The 21,204-nt window shown below is 31.5% G+C and overlaps 1 protein-coding gene across 5 annotated transcripts in view; it reads left to right on the top strand.

Annotated features, from left to right (window-relative positions):
• The window catches only part of LOC135134377 (homeobox protein orthopedia-like), a 51,616-nt gene that overhangs the window by 13,783 nt on the left and 16,629 nt on the right, over nt 1–21,204 (top strand). For all 5 annotated transcript variants that reach the window (XM_064063033.1, XM_064063036.1, XM_064063034.1 and 2 more), the window contains 2 exons: nt 17,986–18,172; nt 18,264–18,419. In XM_064063033.1, the coding sequence (XP_063919103.1) occupies nt 17,986–18,172; nt 18,264–18,419 (343 nt within the window). The remainder of the gene's footprint in view (nt 1–17,985; nt 18,173–18,263; nt 18,420–21,204) is intronic.

The raw sequence follows: 21,204 nt of genomic DNA on the forward strand, positions 1-21,204 counted from the left end.
TTTAAGAACGTCAGGTAAACGTCTCTTTTATATGGTTGCCTACAATATTGCCCACAAAAATACCCAAATATATATACATTTTTTTAAGAAATATTCTTTAATTTAAAGCATAACCTTTAATAAAATCGACAAAAGATGACCCAAATTACAACCAGTAAAAATTTCAACTCTGAATCTTTACTCAAATATAAGTTAACATGGGGTAAAAATTTAACATGGGAATCCCTATGGCCACGTTTAAAAAAGATACAAGATGATTTGTACGTTGCACATTTAAATCTTATTAGGGACCAGAATGGTCAGTGTATATTACTCCAGGAGAATACCGATGGGTTTTGCCTCGATTACTAATTTTTTTATCTAGAAATAATTGTAAGAAAAATGATTATTTATCGAAGACATTGCGAGAAAACATCAAAAAAAACTCATTGTCAGTGTAATTCAAGAACTAGGTAGTCCTGGAACACTGAAAGTTTGTGTATATTTCGTTATAGATAATTTTGTTATTAGAGAACGTTACACTTTCTTAGTTTGTTGATACGTTATCCATTTACAAGTTATATAGAATTAGAATATATAATTTACCATTTTGTATAGATTTAAAATTATAATTACCGACCCTATCTAAGAAATGTTAGTTAAGGACCTTTTAAACTAATTGTTTAGATACTTTGAACAAATACATCACTATTTTGGATTTTTCTAGTGTTTCCTATTTGGCGTATAGAGCGTAACATGTGATGTATTTACTTATTATAACAATTTTTACTTATTTTTATTGGTAATTTCGTAACCTCTCAAGATAAAATTCACATTTTGAAAAGATCTCGAATCAATTTTATGAAAGCATTTTCATCATCAGCTCGCAACAAAATATTGTTCTTATCAGTCTTATTCTTAAAACTTTTCGTTTCATATTATATCCGTCGTTGCTAGAATGGTCAAAAACCCAAATTAATCGATAATATATTAACAGCCCAAAACTACAGACTCACAATAAAATAATAAAGAAATAAAGAAGTGATATTGTTTATTATTTATTTACTAATTCAACCATGTTATCTATATAAATAGTAGAAATATTTAATATTTTGTAGAATCCGTCAAAAACGTCATTTGAATTGCAAAATGAAATAAACACACCAAAAATGCATCAGTAAAGCACTCCGTTTTTAACTAAAATGTAGAAGAACTGCCACCGCTAATGAAAAACAGCAGGCCGGCAGCAAATGCGTTTTAAAATTGCCACATCAAAGTTGCTAAAACAAATGCAATAATCTTGTCGCCTTCACCAAGAACTTTAATTTGTGTCATCTATGTCTGTTTCATGTACACTCACTGGTTTTGTATTTTACATGAAATTACAGATTTTGCATAAAGGACGTAATTTTTTAGTTAGCATATCCTGTCAAAATGAGAAGCTTCTCTTTTAACATAGCATGCCTTTTGTTGCATCAAATCATCACTCTTCATTAAACATTTATACAGACATTTGACTGTATAATGAACCGTGGCCTTTGTGGATGGGGTGTTCGCGTTGTCGCGTTTATCCCGAAGGGAGTACTGAATGTTACCCTTCGATATAAATCTCTGCATAGGAAAACAAACATACAGTAGGTAGAGTCAGTAGAATTATTTATTTTGTACGCAACAGTGGAAACTAAATTTAATATTACTTTGTAAAATTCCAAAAAAGATTATTATATTTATATATTTCTTCTTCCTCTTTCACTTAATTTTTTCTATTTGCACTCTTTTACAAGAAAGTTTCATTTTCGAATAAACGACAAAATCTTTTGTAATACAGAAAATAGCAAGAGATTCATTATTACTGCTAAAAATGTAAGAAAGTATTATTGCGTCGTACAATTGCTCAACTGATACTTAACTGTTACTGTATTGTGCTTTTAGTATTGTCTGTTTTCACACATATTGTATTAGAAAGCACAGCTCTTAGGACATGATTCACTAGCACTCCACCATTCATTAATTTGATGTGGTTACTTTTAAATCCTTTGGTCAAACGGTTTACCAATTAAGCAGATGGATCAACATGGATCACCTGGTTTTGCATGTTTCATCTGCTGTTCAATTTACTTGTGATTCATACCCTACGGGGCACCAAACAGCCATCAAAGGGGGCGAGAAACGATCACGTTTAATCGCTAATACTGGAGGTGATACAGTGACTTTTATTAGACTATTAGGTGTTTACTTAGGGCTGGGGGTGTTTATAGCTAAATTAATCGTATTATTAATACTTGTTGTACTGATTTCGTAATTTATGATCTTAGCTTCTTTAATTAAATTAAATTTTGAAATTTTAACAAGTATTTATTTTCAGGTATTACATTTCAATTGAATATATTCAACAGTGCCCTAATAAATTAGATAAACACTATAAATCAATACATAAATTTCATATAAAATTATAACGTATCATTCGCTTAATTTAATTATTCGAGCTACAAAATTTATGACAAATATTCTTTTATTTTACGCTGTATGTATCTGTATTTGGCAAAGGTTCTTTTAAAATATAACTGTTATTCCTGGTTGTTTGTTAAATTTGTTTTTAAAAATATGATGGGTGTATGAAAACATGTACAAATATTTAAATAATTTGCTTTATTATTAATTTATTATTATTTACAATCGTAAAATAATTTTAGGCGAACGAAAACTAATCAGATTGTTTCAAAATTAAATCGCATTATGATTTGCTACTAATTTTTACTAACACCGCTATAATTTTTGAAAAATGCCAAACTCCAAAATACCTACGTGGGTATGTGATTTAAAAATCTAATCTGACTCCAATATAAAATTTTGTTGAATATGTTAAATATATGCTACTATAACTGAAGCAAAAGGCAAACAGGAATATAATGAATAAATTATAGTAACCATTGTTGCCCACTGTTTAGGTTTAGACGGTACTTTCTTAGGAACGTAGTACCTTTTTTTTTGTCGTAACTACATTTTTTTTCTCTTAATTTTATAGTTTCTGGTGCAAACAGTTCAGGTGCTTATACGATGATAAATTATGCACGATCGGTAGGCAAATAACTTATTTTCACATCACAACAAGAGTAAAACTATGCGTCATCGACTGTTTAATATCAACCAATAAGATTATTTTCCCGATTTATATGTCAAGGTTTTTAATGTCTATGATTTGCAAGGCTACTTCGTCTATCCTGCAGGATTTTTTACCTATCAAATTCGTTAACTGAACTAAGAAGCAAAATGTTACTGGTATACCTATAATAAAGATTTTATAAATTTGGTGAGGTGGGTTATCCTTATTCTTTACATTAAGCTTCACTTTAACATATGATTTATTATCTTTACGTTTGTGAAAATAATAATTAGTTAGCAACTTTACATTTAGTAAAATGTATATCTTAGAAATGAGCCAATAAAAGCAGTTTTATTAACTCGGATTATAAATACAACATTGCCCTAAAATATGTAATTCACTCACATTTTTTTGTTTTTAGCAAAATCGTTGCCTTTGTTTTCGTTCAGTTAAATCACATATTTTAGAAAAAATTGAAAACAAAAGAAAATTTGTCTTAAAATTGGAAAAAACGCTTCGACACATCAAATGACACATACATGCTAAATTTTTGGAAATTTTGACGTAATACGCTTCATATGGATTTTGAAATCATTAATTAGAAATTCCCATATTTGTTTTTAAAAAGAAGATTGACTACAATTTTTTATGTGTTTAGTTAGATGCTAGGCTTAAAAGCTGAAACTGTTCAAGCAAAACTAGAAAGCTTTGCGATCGGTTGTTTCCATAGTGAGCTTTTCAGTCTCGCAAATATGTCTGGAAATCAGTCTACAATAACAAGAGTAGTTTATAATTGATGACTCTAACTGATTTATCCAAGCAGACCTTATAAAAAGCTTTATCAAAAATGCATTTGTTACTGAGATTTTTTTTAACATGTACCCACACTTCAGTGTTGATCAATCGAATTTGTGAAATTTGCAGGAATATTTACTCTTTCATTACTGAAACTCAGACACTTCACAACTATCGTCGAGTTCATGGTAATTTGACATTATAGAAAACCCAGGAGCAGTGCATTTTAAATGAGAAGCAGTGTCATCAGTGGTTAAAACCATTCTATAAATTCTGTTAAAATTTGACTTTAGTTTCTTTAAGAATTTACTGTAAATCGTAATTTTCCTAAAAATCTGTAATAAAAGAGGTTTTTTTTTGGCTGGTGGTTATTAAGTTATTAAATTGGTTAGTGACAAAGTTGTGGTTCTGAATAATTTTTCAGAGAAAAAAATTTGAAAATATTGCTTTCCAAGGTAAAGGTTTTAAAACTCAAATGATAACTCGGACAGTGAACATTAATTTGAAATGATGCCGATGTGTGCCTTGTTTGCAGTGTTGCTAATGTTTAAAAGAATTCGTAAATAAAATATTAGAATTTTTAGCAAGCATTTTTATGTCAAATAAAATCTTTTTCTTTTATTTAGAAATGTTAAAATTGAAAGTAAAATTATTGTTCAAAGTTGAAATGATTGATTTACTGGTACCTGCTATATTTGCAGCGAACGTTACAAATGATGCAAAACATAAACTAAATAAGTACTACTAGAGGATAGTTTATTATTCTCATACATAATCTTTCCTGCAAATTCAATCTTATTCTGAAGAAAGTTTTCAAGACAGTTTTCGTCTCCATGTCTATTTAACTCTAATACGTCGACATCCTTATTCATTAAAAGTTTAGCCGAAATGCGCCGATATGAGTGACCAGTACAGTTCGCTGTAAACAAGATTTGGTCGTAGTTTCAAATTATTACGAAAAATTTCCAAATAACGAATGGCCTCATTTGCTATGTTGAGAATAATCAACCGTCGCTGAATATATGCGTGTTTGTATCAGAAATTTTGTTCATCTGTTGAAATCGATAGAATTTACTTATGAATTAAAAAAAAATCATGTGGAGCTTCTATTAAGAATTTCGACATTTTTTCCTCATTAAAACACTAGATTTATTTAGTTGGTGTCCTTTCTTTAAGAAAAGCAATCAATATCTATGGAAAACTTCGACATATCAACAAGGTAATAGTTACAGGAAAATCGTACTTTTCACCATAGAATATTGGGCGCATACGCTGCCAGAACGCTTCAATTTTTCATTTGTTTGTGCAAAATATGGCAAAATGATTTTTTCACAAATATTTGCATTCTTTTTCTCAATCCAATGTATTTTCATAACATTACTTTGATTATTCCGGGGTTATTCATGAACATCTCATATTCCATACTTGTTCGACCTCGATAATTTCAATTTCAGAATCAGTGGTGATTGATAGATTAAGCAAATAAAGCATAGTAAAAAAATTAGTCTAAATCTGAATTGAGAGCAGTCACAATGAAAACTGATTTTTATAAATGGGCTGTATATTTAGGTAATACCATAGTACAAATTTTGAAAATTAAAAACATACTTCATTGATGCGTGATGAATTTCCTTCAACATCAAAACTTGGGTCTATGCAAAACTTTTTTTTACGACTCATGCTAAAAGTTAATGCGAAAATACCGAGTTAATATTAATGTTTGTGTTTTTTACTGTCAGGATGGCAACATATAAAAGTTTATGCTGGCATACCTGATTGTCAAACTGACATTTATGATACCAAACTGCCATCATCTCAACCAATCGACACGTTTGTTAGACATGCTCATCTTAAAAATAACAATTGTCGACTGATATACTAGCATGGCTGCCAATAATTCAGAATTGTCAACACAAAAATTTGCGTCTATCATTAATGGTTACCCGGTATTTTAGTGGTAGTTTGAGTAACTAAAAATTCTATATTATTCTTCTAACGCTAATAAGTAATTAATTTTTCATTCTAGAGTTAAAAAGTTTGTAAACCCCATTACTTCTGGTAATAAACAACTGAGAAATTGATTAGCCTTTATTTAGAAACATTGGAATTAAGGGTACAATTAATTAAATGACTAATTCACACTCCTTCCGGTAGGGATTTTACAACATTTCTATAATTAAAAACATGGAGACAATTATATATTATCAACTAAATGTAAATGTCAGAATTCAAGATAGAATTGTTTGTCGTTCCAAAAATTTACTTAGATGGTGATTCTTTTCAGTTCGTTTTCGAATTCTCATATGTTAGCAACCATCATTTGACAACTTCATCATTTCAACTTGCACCAAATATGCCCATAATCGTAGCAACCTACAAAATTTAAGATAGTGTCAAATATGAATCGGCAGTATAAAAAGGGATTACTTTGATCATCAGATACTTATGGTTCGGTTTCAAGAACAAAAGTGTCTACTTTTTCTCTCGTTTAGGACGTTTTTGGAGGATAGCCCTTTATCTTTCTTTTCAAAAATGCCGTGAATTTATGATATTTACTTATACCAGGTGATTTTTTAATTTCTGATCTAATCACCCAAGAATTTATTGACACAACAAATTCGGCCTCAAAAATGTACAATTCAGGATATGTTAAAACGTGAGATTGTATGTTCAAGAGACGACGTACGTAATTTAGTGACGTCACGTCGAAATCGGCAGCGAAAACTAGATCAGAAATTTCAAAAAAGTCACCCGGTATCTTGATCATTCTTACTATTTTATTGAGGTTGTTATCATGGAGTAGTTGAGAATTTCAACATTTTGGATTTTTCTTCAAAAAACGCCAGAACTACATTTTTTGAATAATTTTCCTTCGGTTTTCTTCGTTTTACTGCAGTTCCTGAAACGACCATAGACTAATAAGAATAAGTGTACTACTCTTTAGATTTACTACGCACCAAGTCAGAATTTTTACTTAATACCGCTTCTGGCACTTCCTCATTATTGTGGACATTTTTAGCAAACCAAAAGCCAGACGTCTTTTTTTATAATTTTTATAAATGTTCAGTAACTAATAAATAAATTGTTACTCCAATTTTTGGCTCCAAGAAAAAATAGTGTATGTATAATATAAGTACAACTAAAGAGTGAGATTTTATTTTGTTTGAAGGGTTGCAAAATGCCTTTTCATGAAATAAAATCTCATTTTTAACTCTTATATCATAATCAGAGAGCGGACTACAGCGGGTAACCTTCAAGTGTCCTTAGTCTCCAGCTTTAGGGTTCAATTGCAGCTTATATACATAATTGGACCTTAGTACGTTAACAATTTATTGTTGTTTTTCTTAAATTGTCCTTTCTACAACTAAGTTTGTAATGCCATAATCGTTGCGGATTATATCAAATGTGCACTATTGAACCACCGAATATGGATGAATTTAAAAGATAAACTAGCCTTTTTTGTGTTGTACAGTTAGCCACCTGAAAGTTAATCCGGAGGTTTAGGTGCACCATTGCACTGGCTGTTTGTCGGGTTATCCTTTGGAAACCGCTGATCATAATATACTAATTGATCGAAAAAATGTTTTCTAGTAAGCCATGAAATTTATTTTTAAAATAATGATGTTGGTATTGCAGTTATTTGACAGTTATTGTTGGTGCTGCCAACATCATTATTTTAAAAATAAATTTCGTGGTGTACTAGGGGACTTTTTTGTCAAGTGGAGGGGTTCGCGTAACTGTGAACTGTGAGTGGTTGTTAGTAATAATTATTATACTTATGGTCTTATTTGTATAAAACTGTATTAAAATGTGAACCATTTGGAAGATAAACAATACGTCCGTGGCTTGTCTTACGCAAATGATCGTTATAAGCTTTTTAGACTTAGGATTCACTTTTCGTCTTTGTTATAAAAGCGTTAAAACTGGAAAATATTTCGTGTATAGGATATATATAGTAACATTGTGGACAATAACTTTTTTAAATTTTATATGTTTACTGACCATAAAACTGACCTGTCTATATTTACAAGTAGGGTGAATAACGTACGTGCCGATGGGGTAGAAACTTGTGATATTCAGCATCCACATGTGAAAATATTAACCTGCCTTCTAGTCTTGTGTATACGTGGTTTTTTCACGAGTTTTGGGTATAGATAACGTCTATGCCACCTGACCGCAGTAGAAATTAGTTTTTAGGTGGATGTTAACCTCAGCTTTTATACCTTAAACAATACATTTTGTCTTTTTATGAAAAAACAAAGTCTTGTATGCAATGCGATAGATTGAGCCATCGAACGATTTTCCCCAAATCGTAATATTTTATAACATAACGCGCTCATCGGGCTTTAGAACTGCCGTAAAGGTAATCGAAACTCGTAAACCCTAATCCGCTATAGGAATTCATGGCAACGTCTTACTACACGGCCCTACAATCCACTGTCAGTGCCAAGAAAACGAAAATAAGAAATTCACTAAAAGTCAAACATGGTATTCGCTCATTTTTATATCGGTAATCAACATAATTTGCAATTGAGTTTTTGCCTTCGGTTTGTGCAAGATACTTGCGATAACTTAAATTTACGACAAAGACTAACAAAGTATGTGAATTCACGCCGAAGTATTGCTAGATTACAAAGTATAGGCAAAGGTAATTCAAATGTTAAGGTGAGATATCGATGAGGTACGTTTCAAAACGAGTTCAACTTTCTGCGCACTGCACAGATATAGCCGCTAGGGTGGCGTGAAGCAGGGCTAGTATGATCATACATCAACCGCGCCCCATTAGGGATTAATGATGCCAACAACGCCGAAATTAACTCCCTGCAGGCTTACCGCTGCAATAACGTTAACATATTAACCATTTGTTAGAATAGCAATATAGCCACAGCCTTATCCGCAGCCCTAGTCTTTATTACATTCGGATCGTAAAAGCGAATTTATTTATAATGGCACACTTTCGCTACCAGTTCGGTTAATAAAAAAGTCATTGTTCACAAAAAAACATTACTTTAAACGGTTGTAAACAATATGAACTTACAAATGGTTCATAAAAGCACATAAAGCTTTGTTGATTCACGCTAGAGAAATTCATCTTAAATATAAGTTTTCGACATCTTTAGAACGTAATATAAAGCAAGAAAACTCTTTCTTTTATTATGTTATTCTGCAAGATACAGTTCTTAATAAAGTGTGAAATTGCATTGACAAAGTTTATACATACAATTATAAAATTGTACAAATATAAAGGTTATTCTTATGTGATATTACATAGTAGTAGCAGTAGCGATAGTTGTAGTTTATGTTAATTTACATTCTGGTACGTCGCGGAAACTTACTTAGTGTATATGTAAAATGTGGTGGATTATTTCTTACTTCTGTAGGACGCAAAGAAATGTCGATATGATTCTTGAGATGGAGGTAAAGTGATACTGGGATTAGTGTTTTCACCACTAATACAATAACGACAAAAAAAAGAAAAAATTGGAAAATTACAAAAAATAAATAAACTGCTGAATCAATTCTCGAGTGAACCCAGGTAAACACTTCTTTCAACATTAAGAGGTTTTTATCCAACTAGTTTTCTCACGAACATGTTTCGATTCGATTTTGATCTATAACAAAAAAATTTTACTTGATGTCCCTCAGATTTTCTTCTTATACCTATCAAGTTACTGTGGTAACATTGCTGAGATTGATTATTTTTAAGTTGTTAAGTGTTAAGTTTGTTAAATTTTTGAGTTTAAATTGATTGAACACTATAAAGACTAGATCACATTTGTAGTTGCGTTGTCAGTGGATATATTTTCAGAACGTGAGGTAATATATTTATTACTAATAACAGACTTATTGTTGTGAAATATCAAATATAATCTGTCCATCCTTTTTTGCTTTAATTTTATGCATATTTACTTTGACTTGCAATGTCACTTTTAATTATATCATACTTGCTATGCTTACGCATCGTGTTATTTAAACATTGAAGTAAGTATATCTCAATTATTTATGGAAATTTGGGAACGCGGCTTTCACCACAGTTTTCAGCTTAAAAAACTGTATAAATCTTATTAAAGACATTGTCCACTTTTTATTGGAAATGAGATAGGTACAGTAAAAGTGGTCTTTGTCGAAGAAACACACATATAGGTATAACAGGTGTTCAAATGAAAAAGTCGTCAAATGGACGTTTTTTTTTTTTTTTGATATAAAAAAATGTAGCGAAAATCATATGCCACGACGTTTATCAGAGTTGTTGAAAAGCGTTAATTTTACTTATTACATATTTGAACAAATGAAGCTACATTGCGTTAGGTGTCATGGGTTAAATTTTCAGTCTCTTGTAGACATACTTGTAACGTTGAAAACCGCATACATGAAGCTCTGATAGAGTAAATTCCCTGGCAGTGTCTCAATAAACTCGCTTGCTGAAAGCAGTTTACCTGAATAACATAATTATACTTTTAGCATTGCTTTTCGGGCCCACTGTGTGCCTGAAACGCTAAAAAACACAATAAAATGCTTAAAAAGTAACGTTTAGTAAGGTTTTTAAATAATTTTTTTAATCTACAAACGTCAGAATGTGAAAAGTTAACCCAATCGTTTTCTTTTCGCTAATTAAGTGGATTCTGCATATGGCAAGCACGTCGAAATATACTTTAGAACTCATAAAATTCGAGCAAAATATGATTCCAAACCAAAATTTGATGGTTTCCTTGGGATTTTTGGGCCCACTGGGTGCCTGAAACGCTAGAAAACATAAAAAACGCTTGGAGAGTAACGTTTCTGAAGTTTTTTAACGAATTTCTTGAATCTGTATCAAACGCCAGAATGTGAAAAATTAATCGTCTCCTTTTTGCAAATTAAGTCGGTTCTGCATAACGCAGTATGTCATGTCGATCAGAATCGTCAAAACAAGTCGAAATATACTTCAGAACTCGTAAAGTTTGACCAAATTATGATTTCTAGCTAAAATTTGAGACTACAACTTGTAAAACTATAACAAAAAAAACGCTAATAATATATGCATCATGTTGTTGAAATTTCACTCTTATTGATATGTACGTATGAAGCATGTCTTGTTAAAATATAAGCTTAGGTATATGCCGAGATGTAAATATATACTGTTTGATGTTTCAGAATTTATTTGATAAGGAATTGATGAAAATAATAATATATAACAAGAACCAACAGTACTATGTCGGATGTAGCACATATTTTTTGACAGACAGTAATTTTCTTGATTGTGGAGATGTCGACAATTAACTATGAAAGATTTAACGATATGATGATGAGAAAGATAAATGATAAAATTTAAATAATAAGTTCATAAAACGGTGTATGAAAGACACTTCACACACCATATAAGGTACAAGGCATCTGCACGAACAATTATAAGATGTGCCTAATCAGGGAAAACAATGGTTACCTGACTTGTACATACAGTATATTTAGTTTTCTTACGAGCATCCTTTTTTTTGGTCCAAAGTGAGTTATGTGTTAAGACGCAGGTATGAAACAAATGTGTTATTCAGTGGTTTTACTAAGTGGTATTTTCATAAAACAAGAGCTTGCTCCACGAGTCATTTCTTACTTAACACTTATATCTTAGATAATATATATTTGGACTTAAACTACATATTTACAAATTAAAACAACTAACTATGTCGGTGTATTCTATTTCTATTACTATATTAACTAGCTATTTTATTGACTAACTAGTTACTCTCTTGAAAAATATTATTATTTACATTTATTATAATATGTTTTTCTAGATTTTCCATTTTAAATGAATGTCTGATCACTTAAATTATATTTTTACACTGAAAAACTACGCTCTACATCGACAGATGTTATTGGGGCATATTATAAGAGACGACACAATTTGAGGGTCTATATTTACCTCATCTGAAAATGGTCCATCTAAAACTTTTGCCACATTAGTTAGTCTAGTAAAATTCTCATTTACTAAGGACTTCGTCTAGTTTTTTTGAGACGGTTTGAGCGATAGGACCTTATGCTTTATTGATATATATTTTTTTATTTTCTATTAGCTACGCGCATTCACATAGGGGTAGTTTTTGTTTTTCTAATTTTGTTAATGTTACACCAATTAATTAGTAGTTGTTATTTATGAAACTTAAGTTCTAAATTACTTTAGGACTATTTAAAATCTTTTTAGCTTCCTTGATTGCTGCAGATGAACGATCATCAAATTTTGACATGATTTCTTTCATCTCACAGGAATATTTGAAATAAAATAAAGCTGCGTCAAGCCATGTACCCCATCGTGTAATGATGGATTTAGGAGGCAATGGTACATCTGATAGTGTATCTTTATATACTTGTACTCTTAAAGGAGCTTTAACAAAAACCTTTTTCATATTATTAATTAATTCACTCGAAATTGATTTCGTACTTCTTCCGCTATTCTGTTTACACCGTGGGTGAGACAAGTGCAATGAATCAAACTTGGATAAAATACTTTTAAGTGGGTTCCAGCTTTAACCATATTTGACGGAGCATCAGAAAGTATTAATACGATTTTATTAAATGGTTTAGCATTGGGTAAAAATATGTTTGCATTTGGCATAATATCCGAGCCTTAGATATGACACTCTAGAATAAAAACAATGAACTATTCATACCTAGGTATACAGTTTCCCTTGCAGTTGCAGATTTTTAGATCTGATCCTGTGCAACTTTTTGTTTTAATATCGTGTATTGTATAGTGTAAATACGAAATATACAAATGGCAATTTGCACTTTCAATACCAGAACATGTTTTTCTGTTGTCTGTTAAACACTTAATTTCATTTTATCTAACAAGGTGAAGTCGAGAGCAGAGGTTTCTCGAAATATCTCTTTGTCTTAATAAAACACCAAATTCGTAAATGTGGAGCTCGATCTCAAATCTTTTTTATATTAATTTTTAGGTCCACTTAGAGATATCCGATCCATAAACAAGTTTGATTTTTTTTCTTGGTTAAATTCAATAATAGTCAAATAAGTGATACGTCATTTCCATACAAAAAAACACTCCAGACTATGTTTTTTGCATACGTGGGTGTTCATTAAAAATACTAATAAATAAAAACAAACGTATTATTCAATCTAGAATGAGCTCTAACTGAACTCTAATAACCGTGACAATGAACTACTTAATTTGAATGTGTGGAGATCAGATAGTAAATATTGATAAGAGTTTAGAGTATTTGGAACAATTATTTTACAGAACTGTAAATTATGGTATATATTATATTACCTACCAAAAAATTTTGTTTTGTCATGTCAGTATATTGTTTTCATCATAAACGCACAGTTTCATGAAAATATGGTTTAAAATCTCAGTTATTTTTCATTTTTGACAATAATCCTGATGTCTCAACTGTTTTTACTTGTAAAGTGAAAAGACGGCGATTCCTTCTTTCTACTGGCGTTAGGCGTTAAACTGTTCTTGTGGAGCTGATCAATACGCTTTAAGTTGAATTAAATTAAATTCTGTTACTTTTCTCTTGATGGTGCTTGTGCTAACGAACGTGGTGGTGGCCCTTGCTTTTAAGGAGCAATTTTCACTTTTACTTTTTCGTTAATACTGATTAGTAGTAATCCTGCACATTCTTCCAAAATGTAGTATGTACTACAACTAAAATAAAACTAATTAAAAGGGCGTTCTACTTTTTTAATATAGTTTCATAACAAAATTTTTAAAGTTTACGGTATCGTAAATTTTATGACGGAGAGAAGACTTCGTTACTGTGGATGTATCCATTGGTAATAATGTATTTTTTTCTGAGTTGTTAGTGCTTTATTGTGCTTTCTTGATGTCTTTTTGACATGAATTTTGTACAAACTGAAGCGACATAGTGGCCAATTAAATCATTCGTCCAGATTCGTGGTAAAAAGTTATCGGGTTTTAAGTTACTTTTTTTCAAACAATTTTCTACTGTTACTAATTTTCGGTTCAATGGGTTTCAGTAGCAGCATGTATTGTGTACTAATATTAATATTAACAACTCATTTGGAGGAATTTTGTAATAATTAAGAAAACGGTAGTTAAATTATTTGCTGTTATTTTAAAAAGTGTATACTGCTTATGCTTGAAAATAATTAAACCAGAAATTTTGTCCTAAAATAATAGTTAATGGATGTGCAAAAATATTTATTAATGCTGTAGTGTTCTAAACTATGGAGGTTACAATTTGAGAATAGGGTAAATGTGTACAAGAGTGCGAATATGTATAAGAGTACGCAGTCATGATTTCTGCTTATTAGTGCCATCTGGGTAAGATGAAGTTATACCATTCAGAATTTAATGCTAAACCTGAGATAAAGGTGCAAAAGTGACCTGAATATAGTTTATAGTTTGGTCGTACTGACGATTTTATGTTCGCACGTTGTGTGGATGTAATTTTTACCGCTCATAGTTTTAGTTTTTTGTAAGGTACGTACCAGGTCTTTTATTTTACAGTAATAATTTTCATTAGTTGTAACTTTTAAGGTCTCGTTATACACTAACAGTTTTATACTTTCTATCCATCAAAAGCTTTTAACTTTGAAAACATTAGGTTATGTACAAATGTACAAGAGTGCGCAGAGAGGTATTGTATAAGAGTGGGCATTGCTTTCAATACGTAGTCTAATAGTCTTGGAGATACATATCATACGATAATGAATTATTTAACTCTACTACTTTGTACTGCTTTTCAAGTTGTGTGGTGGTGGTTATGGTGATTTTGTTTTTATTTTTACTTCCTGAGCGTGTTGTAATCGAGTCCGTCGATCGACTCTCTATTTTTACGTTTTCTCGACTTTTCAAGACCCCTAGAGTACGAAGAAATAGAACTCCCGTTTTATGTGTAGTCTGTAGTCACTTATTCCCATTTATTTTCACCTTAGAAACAAATATTTTTTCATAAAATGTAATGCGCACTCATAAGCGTTCAAATGCGCACTCTTGTGCAATGAACTGTCTAAGAGTGCGCATTTACACATCTTGACAAAAATTGAAATTACTCTTAAAATATAGCGATCTTGGGACGTACAATTAAATATATCTGATCTCTAAACATGTATATAACGAACCCATATCATAAAATTTGTCTATCCAAAAAAATTAAAAAGTTGTTGACAGTTTTACACTAAGTGCGTACTCTTGTACACATTTACCCTATTGTTACGAAGTAAACCCATACGTCGTCCGGATAGGATGCCTAGGGGTTTTCTAGTGGCGATCCGGTGACTCATCATCGCCGACGCGGGCTCCAGAACAACCTCGAAGCGGTTATTGCAAACTGGATCTGGAAGAATACGCGTGACTTTTTAGATAGAAAATTAGAGTCTAGTTCAAATCCATTCCTGTCGAGTCGGAATTATTCTGTACATAATCGATGTACAGTTAGTCGTGTAAACTAGTATTACTTATTATCTAGAAGTAAGCAATGTCGTCAAAATCATTTCTGAAATTGTATCTTTAATTGAAACCACAGAGGAAGTCTTATATTAAGTAATACTTTTTTACTCTTCTGTTCAAAATAAATTTAATATTATAATTCCAGTATTTGCATAATAGAATGTTCTAAACTCTTTGTTCGGCATTACGCCCTCCAGACAGCCACATTCGATGTAAATGTTAGGATGAAGGTTTTTTGCCACCGTATATCCATTTTGGTTCTTTACACATCATATCATAACAGACTCTGGAAACCGACCAAAAACGCTCCAGCAACGTAATATATTCTATATTTGTGCATTGATTGAAACACATTCGGTTCATAAACAAATTACTACATACCTATGAAAGTTCCTAAACTGTTAGCGATGTACTATGTTGGATAAACTTTTTCAGCTTAATGTACTTAATTACCCGTAGTCTTTTTATGAACATATTTCGTCAATTTCGTGCACTGATATTTGGGGAAACCCGAACAAACTGTTTGATTGTGTCAAAGTGGCTCTCCAGTGATATGAGATAGATGGATGTTAAATAATCCAAAACCATTAACAACGCTCTGTTAAACTATTTCACGCATACTAAATACCGAGGTGGTTTGATAAAAAATTTACTAACTTTCGAGAACACGTAACCAATTCCTTCAGTTTGGTGGAGCTAATTATTATCCTATTAGTTATATTACCACTCTTGACGGCAGCAGTTGTACTGCGTAACTAATTTTATGTAAAATGTACAGTATATTTGTAACTGATTTTCAAAGTAAACTCCCACTAAAAATTTAAAATAATATTTAGTTTTAAACTGTCATCTTTACAGTAATAAATTAATACTAAGTATAATATAATGAACATGAGAATTTGAACTTGTTTCCGTTTTGACAAAAGGGCAAAAATTAAAGTGGAACAAATAGATGAATTCAGACCTAAGAGTCTCGCCCAAATCTGAAGTGACCTACGAACATATTTCTTCACTTTCGTGCAGTGGTATCTGGGGAAACTCGGGAAATCTCTTGGGCCACATGACAGTGGTTATCCATTGGTAAGAGACGTATGGATGCTAAATAATCCAACGCCATTAGCTTTTCGCCTTTGGTAAAGCACGCATCTGGCCAGTCGGAGGTCCGTCGAGATTTATATCCCCCAGTTTTTGAATGATGGTGCGTCGCTTATACACCGTTTCCACACATTGATCTTTTATCAACTGGGACCGTTTATCACTACTCTCTCTCTTTCGGTTAGCTTGAAGATTTTTTTTTAATTCGAGAAAATTTCACCGGCGACAAAATGGAATCGCGGAATCAATTGAGCTCTCATAAAGTGGATCGAGTCAGCTGTCTCGGAGAATTTGAACTCAAAGAGGGTGGAGGCTTTGGGGAATGTCAGGACGCGCTCCGGCACGTCAGCTTTCACGGGCGAGGCCGCTCAATAATGCGACTTTGGGTGATCAACCCTCTATTAAAAATTATTTCACGCATACTCTATAGCCGATTTGTTTCACAAAGAAGTACAATTTGCTTGCTTTCGGAAAGACGTTATTATTGGAAGGAAATTTTGATTAAATTTAGTAGCGCTAATTAAGCTCTTTTTTCTTTTGTTGTGTATATTTGCGCAGTTATTAGCGTTAAATGAAATATATGGACTGTCTAAAAAAATGCGTTCATTCTTTGATACGCTACCAAGTAACAATTTAACTGCGGTTCCTGGTATGTACGATGAAGAGGCAAAAGACGAAGTCTCTTTTAAAATAACTGCCATCTGTATACACTCTGTATCACAACCAAGTACTTTGTGTTAGTGATTTTTTTCTATATTCTCAGACTTAATCCTTCACTCAATATTTAATTTTTTTCTAGTTTTTATTATTTGTTGTGTTAATGTTAAACAATTACATATATTCTACGAGGCAGCACTGGAGCTTCGTCGGAACAAAATTCAGTGCATTAAAATACATGTAGATGTTAAAATTATCTGAATAATTATAAGTTTTATTCTTTAATTATTAGAATTAATTTTTAGCACAACTCAAATCATCAGCGCTACTGTCATCATCTTCACTATGATTATCATCTGAAACGGAATTAACATTGATAATGACTGCCTAAAAAATTAGAGACGCTCCTTTAGTAATTTACATATACTACTTTTATTAAATAACCATGTTTCATCCAGAAAAAGGGGTTTGTAAAATTTTGTTTTTTTTTCAATTTGACATAAAATTTCTACGACATATTCAAAATTTGGTGATTTTTTTGTCTCACACAAAGTGTATAAGATAGGATAAGAAAAAGTTTTATAGTTGGGTTATTTCCACCAATATAATTTTTATGTTAATTGTGTTGAATGTACATATAAATAAATGAACTACCACATAGTTAATCATGATATGAAAAACCACAATGATAGCTATCTTTTCATGCATTATTGAATAAGTATGAGATTACCTACATTAATCACATTAACGCATTTAGAACTCGCTAAAGCTACCTTTACGTGTTTAAATTAAAAATTGTAAGTGCCACATAAGTTTTTGTGCAACAAACGAAATTGTATTCGAGATTTTTTAAAAAACCGCTTGCAAGGTGACAATTTGAAGCTTTTGTATATAAATTTATGTATCTTTTCCAGATTAATATAATATAGGGTTTATTTTTTTATTGCAGGTATGGTTTCAAAATCGCCGTGCAAAGTGGAAAAAGCGGAAGAAGACCACGAACGTCTTCCGAACTCCAGGTGCTCTCTTACCTTCGCACGGCCTTCCCCCTTTCGGGGCAATGGGTGATGGACTCTGTGGGTCCAGCATGTTTAGTACGTCGGAGTCACGATGGGGAGTCGCTGGAATGGCGACAGGTATGTTTCTTGTAAGCCTAAATAAATATTTGTAAATAATAAAGTAAGTGTTTTTCGTATGGGTGAAACAGTTCTTTTCGGTATATTACAGGTTTGGGACAACTTAGTCAAAGTTCAGTTTCTATGAGCGGTTTCGGCCAGTCTTTAGGACAACTCAACCAAAGCTCGGGACTGAGTCCGGCGCTGCCAATTAGTACGGCAGCTGCAAGTACCGTTTACCAAGCTCACTATGGACTTAATTCATTAGGTAAGAATTTTTGTATTCATAGCGTCGCATGTCGGCTTTAAATTTGTTTTTTGGTAATGTAAAAGAAGAAAGCATTTCCTTCAGCAACTGAAATCAAATTTTTTCTTTTTATTTAAAATGGGTTTAAAGTTATCTAAAAAAATAACTTGCTATAATTAATAAGAGATTACAAAGACATTACAAAGTAGCAAGAAATATGTACGTTTTGGTTACATGTGTATTAAGTAACGACTATGAATATTTGAGTTTGTCGTTTACCTCTGCGTTATTTTAACCTCCAAAACTACGAGACTGATTGCAGGGATTGTTTTGGAATTTTGGGTGTATACTTTATCGTCTAGACAGTTAAACGCTAACAAAAATTTGTTTGTTCATTCGCACCAATAATTTGATATCGTCATTTCTAAATGTTAGGTGAAAACATTATTTTTTAATGAAATGTTTAACAATGATGTAACAAAAGTGTTATGTTATTATAAAGGACCAAGTCAGTTATGAGGACTAAGTCGGTGGTAAACTATAATCAGCAGTTTTTTCCAGACTGTCCAAAATTTTTTCCTGAATTTTCGAAACGTTCTTCAATAGTTTTATTACATCTTTTTAAATTTTGTTATATTTTTGAATGGACTTTTGCTTGCACAGTGCCGAAAATTTTTTTCGGGTGCTTGGGAACCGTTTGATTTCCCTACAAAAACAAGCTTATTTTTGTAAATTTTTCGCCATTTTGCTTGTTCTTTTTTATTTACTTTGGTTCCCAATCGTTTGACTTTAAGATTGCAAACAGTTCACTTTGTCAAATTTTTTTTTTAATAATGTTCTCAAACTTACTAGAATTGGCTTTTAACGTTTATTGGAGTAGTTTGTGTTGCTGGTCCTCGTCCTCCAAAAATTTTCTTTTAAATAACTACTTACTTCTTTCTAATAGTTTTTTTTTTTTTTCTATTTACGTAATTTAAATAAAAGTGCACAGCTCCTTTTGAGAACTGTTATTTTTTTGCCTTCTCATTCTAAGTAGTGTTAATCGACATAAATCTATTGCCACAGTTAAAAGAGTTAAAAGCATGTATCCGAGTTTATCTACTCTTTGTATCATCCCCTCATCCAAATCAATTTAGGCAGACCCCATAGAAGATCTTATCATTTTTGTATGACTATTAACCGAACATCCCTTATGTGGTTTATCAATTCACCCTTATTTATCTTAAATATCTACATTTTCAGAAAAATTCAGTGCCGTACAAAACTTGAAAATCTATCTTAGGAAATACTTACAAAACGGACTGTTTATGCATTCAAACCTTTCTAACATCAACTCAAAATTTTGCTAGATACATCTTTTCATTTTGAAAAAAAATCTGAATTTTACTAACTTATCAACTGCTGCGAAATTTAGCAGATATTTTAAGGTTATTCTCAAAATTTGTGTGTCTATTCCCACCCCATTTTCTCGAAAATGTGAAGAATAAGCACGTCGTTATATAATAATGATAAAATAAGAATTATAATTTTCAGAACATTTTGTTCGATTGTGGTTTAATGAACAATTTTAGTCCTGTGTTTTGAGAAGACAAACTCATTCAAATCAAACTAATTTGTACGTGACTTCTTTCGATGTAGATATAAACATAAATAAACACTTGAGCTTCAGATTGTTATTACCTAGTGCTGAAGGACAAGGAGTGTTATTTATGCCTCTGGCTTTTACTTTACAGCGGTTATCACAAAACGAAAATCGTAAAATCAAATTTTCTAATTTTTTGAAAGAACTGGATTTATCGGATTATACTTATAACCTTCGACCAATTTTTATTGATCAATTTAAGAACCTCGTTTTTCAGCTTTGCTTATAGAGGGTTACCCAAAAAAAATTAATGAATCAGTCAATTTATTTTATTGAATAAATCAAGAATTGCAAAACTGAATACTTTGAAATCTTAACGAGATGTTTTAAAGTTATTGTAAGCATGGTAAATTGTCAATCAAAACCCGTTTATTCCTCCTAAAAAATTGATGACGCCATCTCAAAATTTTGCCGAATAAATTCTACCCAAAATGTGGAAAATATGACGAGTTTTTACTTGTGATTTATCACTGTATTCATATTTTTTAGATTTGCTTAAACAGGTGGCTCAAAAAAAAATTAATGAGTCAATTTATTTTATTGATTAAATCAGGAACGGCTCGCTCCATTTTCTTAGAAAATTTTGGAAATACAATACTGTTATTATTAGTATTATACTGCACCAATCCAAGCTGATATACGTGTCCTTGTAAAAATGTTGATGACGCCACCGCAAACTTGTACCAGGGAAGTTCTGCCGAAACAACTTTCGATCGTTTTTTTACTGCTCTATTCAACTGAAAAAGTTAATTTATAGGTAAAACGACGTCCAGAAATATTGTTTTCGTGTCGTCGAAATATAAAAACTGGTTTGATCCTAAATTGCCACAAAACTAAGCTAAATCATCCATTAAAGTTTTTGAAATATCGTATAAGTTTTACTTAAATTCAGGATGAATAAACACATTTCGGTTCATATTTTGTAAATAAGTGAGGTAAGTCATAAAATTTGATACTGTAAATTTAATTTTTTAAACACTTCGTTTAGAAGATAAAAAAAGGGTGATGTTTTGAAGATTGGTACTTGTTACAAATGTCATTTTCAAACAATAAATAAAATAATGCAAAGGAACAAATTTCTTTAATTTTACCAAAAAAATTTATGATTATGATACACATTAATCGTAACATTTGATGTGTCTTGGTTACTTAGATTAATGGCAG

This window comes from Zophobas morio, unplaced genomic scaffold (assembly GCF_036711695.1).
Source record: "Zophobas morio isolate AGI-343-1 ecotype UQ-CSIRO unplaced genomic scaffold, CSIRO_AGI_Zmor_V1 ptg000023l, whole genome shotgun sequence".
NCBI lineage: Eukaryota > Metazoa > Arthropoda > Insecta > Coleoptera > Tenebrionidae > Zophobas > Zophobas morio.